Raw genomic sequence first — 8,918 nt, 5'->3', positions numbered from 1 at the left:
TGTATCTACGCTCAAGCGATGTCAGCCTGATTTGAACAATTTTGGGCAGCCCATGAACATCAGATGGACCCGGTGGGATCAGAGTTCAGATCAGCTAAAGGAGCACAGTAGCCCATCAGGCACAGGGCCATGCTCAAGTTCAGCCCATTTAATCATCGTCTTAAGAGAGCCAAACTTGATAATTGGTCTAAGTTCAAGCAGGCCCGGATGAGAACTACTGGCCTACAACGAATTAGAACTATTGCCATTGCTCAAAGAAATACATCCATAGTCCAGACACAAGATGGGATGAAATAATTGCCCCATCCCCATGAAAGAAAGAAATCCCAATAATCCCACCTCTATCGATGCTTATGCGGCATGCTCCCATTGAACCACGCTGGTAGACAAAATTATGTATTCTACATAGTTCAACCTTGATCTAGAGGTCAATTTAATCAGATCAAATATTGTAAGCATTAAAATCCAATAACAAAATCTTTCGGGCAAGAAGATAAGGTCCCACACTAAAAGATGGTAAAATTAAAAAAACGGGAAGTAGTAATCTGACTGGGAGTGTGGCCTGCGTCAGCACTCTCATGTGTCTATCTCTCTCCTCCTTAAAACAAGGGGGCAGAGGTGTCTTTTACTTGGGGGAGGAGAGAGGTAGACTCATGGGAGTGCTGATGTAGGCCACACTCCTAGCCAGAGTTCTTTTTCCCTTAGAAAAAACAGAGTCAAACTTAAAGCTTAATAAAAGAAATTTTAAGACCAAAGGTAAAGAGATTTGAAAAAAAAAAGCAAACAAACCCTATTCAGGGTCAAAGGCCAATCTAGCACCAACTCTTTGCCCCCCCCCCCCCCCCACAAAGCTAAGAAAGAAAAGGAAAAATATAAATTATTAGATCACTTGAACTTCTACATGTCATTGGGCACCTCTAACCTACCTAAACCTAAGATGTAATGTTGAAATAAACAGTGTAAGATTCATCTCTCAAGCTCAGCAATGGCATCAGTAAGAAATTCCGGCTTGCTCCTTTTGCCACAAAGCTGATGGGATGATATTCACTCCTTCCACTATTCATGCTAAAACTCACTGCCTGTGGGAATCCAGCATCGGCCGTCCCTGACTGGCAGCTAAGCTTAGCACTTGTGCCTGCATTGTTGTTCAGCCCATTATGAACAAAACATCCCTGATGGCTCTCTGACTCCAAGGAAACTGAGTTATCCTTCCCATCTAATCCAGCCACCACCCTAAAAGTGGACATCCCTTCGTCACTAATAGCACTTGCCACAATGAGGTTGCTATTCGGGCCTTGTTGCAACACCTTCATCCCAGGAAGATTAAATGGCTCTAGCATAACAGATTTGCCAATAGCATCCATTGGTGATGAGAAATGAGAGGATTTCTTGTCTTTTGCGATAAGTCTGAAGGTGGCATGGACAGCAGAATCTGTGCCTGATTCCGGCAACCTCTCCATTGTGATAGTATTGTTTGTGTTCATTAAGACTATCTTCACCTTGCCGACCACCTGGGAAAGAGAGATCAGCTGAGAATTATAAGCTTTTGGGATTGCTGTTATCCACTCTGAGGGAGAGCTTGCAGTTCCTGTTTTAATGTCCCAGTCACCACTAGTCAAACCTGCCAGAAGGTAGGGCCCATAAAGGATTGCCTGAATAGAAGCATACTCAGGTCGGTCATCTAAAATACATACAAAGAGATAGTCAGTTGTCTCAAAGGGCAAAATATACTAGTATGTGTGCTATCAATGCAAGTACTAATATATATCATACTCAGCCAGGTGCATCAGCTTAAGATATAAATAGAACATTGAGAAGTTCCAGTCATGTTACCTTGTATGGCCTCTGTCCGTAGACCAATAGGTAGCCGAAGGGTCAATTCGTCTCCAGCACTCCATTGTCTCATCACCGACAGGAAATTACCTGGTCATGGGAAAATTGAAGAGTTACCAACCACTGTTTTTGCCATGCTTAATTCTGTTACATAAGTAACACATACATGCATATAAATGAATTAACATGTTAAAAATATGTACTAATAAAATGCTTAAGATACATTATGGGGGGGAAAGAAGGGGGCGTGCCCAGTGCACAAGGCTCCTGCCATAATTAAGGTACATTATGGGGGAGAAAGAAGGGGCGTACCCAGTGCACAAGGCTCCCGCCATAATTAAGATACATTATGGGGGAGAAAATGACACACACACAAATTAAAGAGACGAAATCAAAGAGAAAACTATACCATAATCCAAACCTGGCTGAGGTAAATCCAAAATCTGCGCATTTAATGCTGCCTTGACACCATTTGAATACGTCCAAAGTGGAATCCGCAAATTCAATGTTGATGATTGGCCTGCTCTCTTCATAAAATAGACACGACCAAATTCATCGAAACCATTTGCCAAAGTAAATCAAATCCTATGTAACTAGAGAAACAAATTGCCGGCCCACTTGCAAGAAAAATTTGCAAAAACAATAAAGAAATTTAAAGAAATTCCACAACATTGGAAGTAGGACTAAAATGAAATATATCCTTTAAAGTTCTTCATGAGATAGTATACTGGCTTTGAAATACCTCCTTCGTAAAAAATGCCAAAGTGACACGAAGGTAAGGATCCCATGAAACAACAGGTTCTACTGTCTGATTTATCACAATCTGTCCAGATTTCCAATCAAGATTGCTTGACATAAACTGGATCACGTAAAGCCCGGGAAGTTTTCCCTCCTCCTCAAAGTATATCGAATCTCCTAACTTTGAGAAAGATTCAATTCCTAGAGAAGCAAGATGAAGGATTAGGAAATTATACAATTATAAAGCAACCACAGTTGAATTAAAATGATTAAAAAAAAAATAGTAATGGAAAATTTCAATTTTCATTTCCACCCCTCCCCCCCCCCCCCCCTTTTTTTTCTTCTTTTCTCTCAGAAGCTGGTTCTTTGTTTTTGCCATCATCAAAACTATTTGTGTCAGTGTGAGTAGATCAAGATGATCTACACCCCAAATAAGGGTTAGCGGGGGAGGGGCACACCCTCTGTAAAAATTTAAAATAAAGGCATGTAGGAGATATGTGGAACAATAAAAATTTTGAATATGCATACAAGTTAAACACTATGGGCCTCAAGTATAGACCTGTCCCATAACAACACCAGAAAGAGTTGAACTTTGTTCCCCAACCAAGGTTACTGTGGGCCTTTGAAACCCCACGGCCCTGAGGAAGCATGTAGATCATTACCCCAGGCTCCCTTCCTCTCTGGATACTAAGAACACCATTCGTCAGGGCACGCTCATAATAGTCTGCATATGACATTTCCTTGGTCCATCTAAATAGGTGACGAGAAACCTACACAGAAAAGAATGAGCATGAAACATGTATATTTACTGTAAATATACAAATAATATACAAAATATAAAAACAAATCAAGTTGTTCTGTTTGCAAAAGAATGTGAATATACAATTTCCGAAGGCCAATCAAGATCCACAAACTCAATTGGGATCAACCATCCACCTCTGCTTACTATGGATTTCATTTTTATCCCCAAATCTCTTGGTCCACGGTCTGTAGGAAGCCAGGTGCAGATGGATTTCACATCTGTAGCACACCATGCTTCACAGACATCTGGTCTATCATATGGTAGCTCTTTCAGAGAACACCAACCTTATGCGTTCCATGTTCTCACTTGGAACAATTAAATCAAAATACAAATGGGTATACCTTTAGCATGTTGTATGTAGTGCAAGATTCTTCATTCTCTGTCTGCAGCGTGTCTGCAAGGCGTTTTGGGTTAGACCTGCACACAGATCAAGAGGGAACGGTGTAAAACAATGCTAAATCCTGCATCATCAAATTGATGCCTTGAAGGGTTAAAAGTAAATCTCAAAATTATGCTTCATGTCCCATCACAGCCAACAGCATTAGGTGCCAGGAAAAACTTATCTAAGGACATTTGATGCATAAAACAGAAGGATGCCCAATATTACCAGAACTCATCAACTGATGTTCCACCTGTTGCATAGCTGTGCGAAGAATTCACGATATCCATAAAAAATCTCCCTATTTCCTGCAACACCAAATAAAACAACTAAAATAATAAACTTATAGACAAATGGTAACATACAAAAATTTACTATGTACATTTCAATTGAGAAGCTTCCTACTAGAATTATTGGGCACTGATAAACAAATAAGAAGCAACACGTAATAGAAATTTCAGTAAATAGCAGCCAAGTAACTGACCCTAAGTAGAGGTTAAAGCCTGTTTTGATAACCTATGAGTCTATTCTAAAATTCTAGTTTAGCATATTGTCCATTTCCAGATTGGAAAACAAAAATTAACTTAAATTCTGAACAAATTGTACATGGCCCCATACAGTGAGAAAAAAAGAGTTCACATTTATTTACCATGGAAAGAGGAACTTCAAAATTAAACATAAACTCATACAGAAAAAAGAGGCATGTTATAATAGGAATCCCTCAAGAATAATGAGTACCCAAGCCTCAAATACAGGCAACATAATGTTTTGCAAACTCTGCATTCCTATCTGTAATTTTAGACTGAGAAATTTCTTCAAGGTGAAAGAAAAGCCCTTCTTTCAAACGAAAAGATTTACCATGAGAAATTGCATTATACAAAAAGTAAAAACAAACGTAAACGCAAGATGTAACAAAAGATAAGTACTTGAACTCAAAAAACAAAGTGGTTTATTAAACAAATGAGACAATTTACCTTGTAAAGTGGATCACCAGTAATTTCATATCGTATTTGAGATCCAATGACAACTGGAATATGTGTATTGGCATGAAAGCCGGAAATACTATCCGCCTGCAGGCAAACACCCAGGAAAAAGAAACATTTCATAAATTTTAATGAAATGAACAATTATGACATGTTTATAAAATAAAAAGGAAAGCACATCCGTCTTCTCTCTCTCTCATGACTGGGCATACCCAGTGCACGAGGCTCCCGCCACTGTGGGGTCTGGGGGGGAACATAATGTACGCAGCCTTACCCCATTTTGTGGAGAGGCTGTTTCCTGACTTGAACCTGCAACCACTAGGTCACAATGGAGCAACCTTAACTAAGCCTTACCCTAGCTTAAGGATCATTGTCTCTTAAAATAAAAAAAAATTTAGGGGTGGGTGGGGAGGGAGGGATCTTGTAATAGTATGATGAAGCAAAGAATTTCTACAAGATAAAGAAAACTAAAGAAGATGACTGTATGAAAATAATAATTACCTTCACTGCAAGCAAACCTAGAAAGCATGGTTTATCAAAAAGGTGGGCTAACATCAAATGCTTCTGATCTCCCTGCAGATTTTAAAATAAATCCTAGTCAGAAACATAATTGAACTTCAAGTATCAATAGGCAATCAAAAGATCCAATAAACAAATTGCCTTCAAAGTTTGTCAAGCTACAAATGACAAATTTGTAACTTTTTTTTCTTTTCTTTTGGTGCAAGACAAATTTGTAACTAATCTTATCATTAAGTTATAAGAACTTGTCTTATACACTGAAGTTGGTGGTCTTTATAGTACATGTATCTCTTTAGCAAACTATTGCAAGATGACAGGGTGGCTGAGGCAGATATAAATTATGCTATACATGTAAGGTCAAAATTTGTGCCTGAAACACTACCTGGTGAGTGACCAACAAATAGGAGAAGATGGCAGCTGTCTGGTTTGAAAACCAAGATGGTGTGGAAATGGTAAAACAACAGTTGAGTGAAGGCCACCAAGCAAGAAATGAATCATAAATGATACAATGTCCACACTAACAATTTTCTGAGTAGATAACACACTAAGAAAATAATATGAGATGCACAGATATATAAGTTTTACCGTTATGCTGTATAGCTTATAAAGGACATCATTCATGCCGCCAGTTTCTTCATTAAGTGACAGCCAATGCCTTTCAATAGAAAATTTTGATATGACATTTTGGATACGGTGGTAGAAGTACTCAACCATACTGACCACCATTTTTAAAGCTCGAGCATTATCAGCTAATATGTATTGATCCAAAAGGCCCGCCAAGATCTGTCAAAGTAAATATGAATAATATTTATGATACCCAACATCCTGCAACTACTGAAATTGAACCCACATGATAAGATTCTTGAATTAGGACGATGCTACCTTATGAATGGTGTAGTATGGCGCCCACACTGGTTTTATAGCTTCAAAACGGTCAAATAGCTCAGATGGGAAAGCTGATAGGTAACCCGAGGACATTTTCTTCTGACAGGCATCAAGTGCAGAAACCACAGCAGACATTTTCCCATGTAGAGTGTCATTGTGAGTGCTAGCCCACATTTGTGCTGAAGCACTCAAGTAATGCCCTTCAAGATGCCAACAGAAAGCAGGTTGTCATAAAACATACAGATAAAACCTTTGAGAAACTAGAAACAAGGAAGAAATTCTAGGAAAATACAACCATTTTGAGGTTCATGATGAGTTCAATCACAAAAGTTGAGATGGTCCAGCACACAAGTCATTCAACTTTTATGGTAAAAAAATCAGCTTAGACTTGACAAAGGAAAGGGCATAGGAATAGGGGGTGCAACTGAGGTGAGCCTGGATTGGGAAATTGATAAATTTTAAGGAAAATTACCAAAATCCACTAGATAAGAAAAAGTATTACAAAACAAGTAGGTTTGACTTTGTTTACACTTAATTTTTTTGTAAACCTACTTGTTTTGTAATACTTTTCTTATCTAGTAGATCTAGGAAATTGCCCCTAAATTTTAAACCAAATTGCACCTCAGCCCGGTTGGGTTCAAAGTTGAGCATGAATGCAGCCGCAGTTGCACTCTTGAATATAATCCCACATAGACCCAATAAAATAGATTCTAGAAAAGATCAATCATTTAAAAGGTACTCCCTGAAATGATAGTGAGATAGTCCTTAATCTGATCTGCCAACCCTCTAATTTTTCTTTTCTCACTTCTTTTTCTCCTTTCTTTTTTCGATCCCAGCCTGAACTATTGTCGTACATACATGGATAATTACAGGTTCAATAAGAAACCTGTAATGGTATCCTAAGCCTTTTCCTGTTCATCATGGAAGACAGTCAATAGAAACCAAGGCTGGCTAGCCCAGTTTACAATTTTGTGAAAAAAAATGGATCTTATGGCCACAGAAAATATTAGTTCTATGCAGATCTCTGATACTACCAACTAAACATGCATAAACCAACAAATGAATGGGGTGGTGTAGAATAAACATGCATAATTACCAAGATCGCTGATTATTCTACAAGTCCAATCTAAAGTCAACAAAAATCAATTATGGAGTCCAAAAGAATTAATTGGTTTCATAAACTATTCTGGAAACCTAAGAAATTCAGTGGGTAGGACAGGATATGTATTTTCCATTCCCCTGAAAAAAAAATTTTAAAATCTTTTTGCTGAGCTCTGAAAAAACTAAACTTTGTAAATGGCACACTTGACTGCAAGTCAAAGAAAGAAACTAAAGCATGATTTGGTTGCTTCCTAGAATATCCTACAATTAAGTAGGAATATATAAGAGATAACTATGGCTAAATAAAAGGGTGGCAAATATGGATGGTGTCATGGAGTTCTCTTAAAGCCTAGGAACTATACTACTCTTCATATTTTAGTACTATGAACTCATGCTCCCATCTACTGTTTACCTAGTATCATTCTGCTTCTTCTTTTTTTTTTCTTTTATATTTGTTGTATTGACATCAAACAAACAAGTTAGTTGTAGTAAAACTCTGCCAAAGTAAACTTTTAAAAAATAAAAAAAAAAAAAAAAAAAGAGGGTCTGCAAAAGCCTATATATTACACCATACTAATATTCTCATTGTCAATGAAGCCCTAATAAGTGAAGCTAACAATACGACCAGCCCCCAATCAATATATGGAAATGAAAGGATAAAGGCACAACCATAAATAAACAAGATTAACAAACTGAGCTAATTCATCCACAAAAAAAAAACTGAACTAACCCACGAAATGACCCCGAAGCTCGCAAGTTGGGTCCTCCCATCCTCCATAGGGCTTTCCAAGAGTTGGCAAACCTGCCGTCTTTCTAAAACTCCAGACCAAGCTATCCACATCCAACATCAACAAGTACTCCAAGTTTGTCTGCTGAGCACGACCGTGTAAAGAATGTGGGTTCAATCTCACGTTGTGTAGCGAGACTTCCTTGAGGAAATTCCCCACCTCTTGACCCTTATTATGCTCATTAGAATGCTTCATTCTTCTATACATCATCGCCCAACTGAGTTCCTCCCCATCTTCCTTCAAAACCTTCCGAGGACGCAAATTGGCCCATGCGGATTCATCTGTTGGAGTTAGATGATAATGCGAAAACATCTCTTCCCTCCAAGTTTCATTATTGGAAGACAAGAGCTCATACCGATAACTGTGGGACGAAATCTGTGTCGGTTTGTTCGTGCACTTTTTTCCACATACACAACCAGAATAGAACACAGACAAGAGTAGGAAGAAGAACACAAAGAACTTGGATTTCTCCATTTTTTAGATCCCAAATCTCACTAAATTGAACATGAACAAGGTTCAAGCTTCAAACATTTAGTTCAAAACTCAGCTCCAAAGCAGAGAAGCAATCGGTTGAACACTTAAAGAACAACTTATGGCTTTCATCCAGGTAAGAGCAGGCTCTTAAACCATCTCGTGAAAGGTAAGAAAGATTTCGCGTCAAATGAAATAAAAAAACAGGAATTTGAAGAGAGGAGCGAGAGAACGACAGGTCGAATTCACGGTTTTGGTGTAAATATAGATGAAGCTGTAGAAATGGTATTGTAGGGACATCTCCATCAGCTGAAGTGGGTTAAGTGGGGAGGGCTTTACTCCGTTAGTTTTGTTTTTGGTATAATTTATCCGATCTTGCGTCAAAAAGGATAAAAAGAAGAACTCATTCCAGCTTTTTG

At 38.3% G+C, this 8,918-nt stretch overlaps 1 protein-coding gene across 4 annotated transcripts; it reads right to left on the bottom strand.

Moving 5' to 3' along the window:
- Positions 1-852: 852 nt before the first annotated feature.
- Positions 853-8,502, bottom strand: LOC122641585. 4 transcript variants are annotated; one of them, XM_043834865.1, is made up of 12 exons: positions 7,971-8,502; positions 6,137-6,339; positions 5,840-6,037; positions 5,237-5,308; positions 4,727-4,822; positions 3,981-4,060; positions 3,715-3,790; positions 3,131-3,341; positions 2,576-2,772; positions 2,255-2,369; positions 1,834-1,929; positions 853-1,681 (listed from the first exon to the last, which is right to left on the bottom strand). In XM_043834865.1, the coding sequence occupies exons 1-12, from the start codon at positions 8,500-8,502 to the stop codon at positions 933-935; spliced, it is 2,625 nt and encodes an 874-aa protein (XP_043690800.1). In that variant the 3' UTR covers positions 853-932. The 4 variants fall into 4 exon arrangements, with proteins under 4 accessions (XP_043690800.1, XP_043690801.1, XP_043690802.1 ...); XM_043834866.1 differs by having other exon boundaries at positions 1,834-1,923; XM_043834867.1 differs by having other exon boundaries at positions 2,255-2,360.
- Positions 8,503-8,918: the final 416 nt, after the last annotated feature.

The sequence above is a fragment of the Telopea speciosissima genome, chromosome 10 (genome assembly GCF_018873765.1).
Source record: "Telopea speciosissima isolate NSW1024214 ecotype Mountain lineage chromosome 10, Tspe_v1, whole genome shotgun sequence".
NCBI classification, from domain to species: domain Eukaryota; kingdom Viridiplantae; phylum Streptophyta; class Magnoliopsida; order Proteales; family Proteaceae; genus Telopea; species Telopea speciosissima.
Note: the sequence above shows the minus strand (reverse complement) of the source record. Positions and strands in the feature narration are given on the sequence as shown.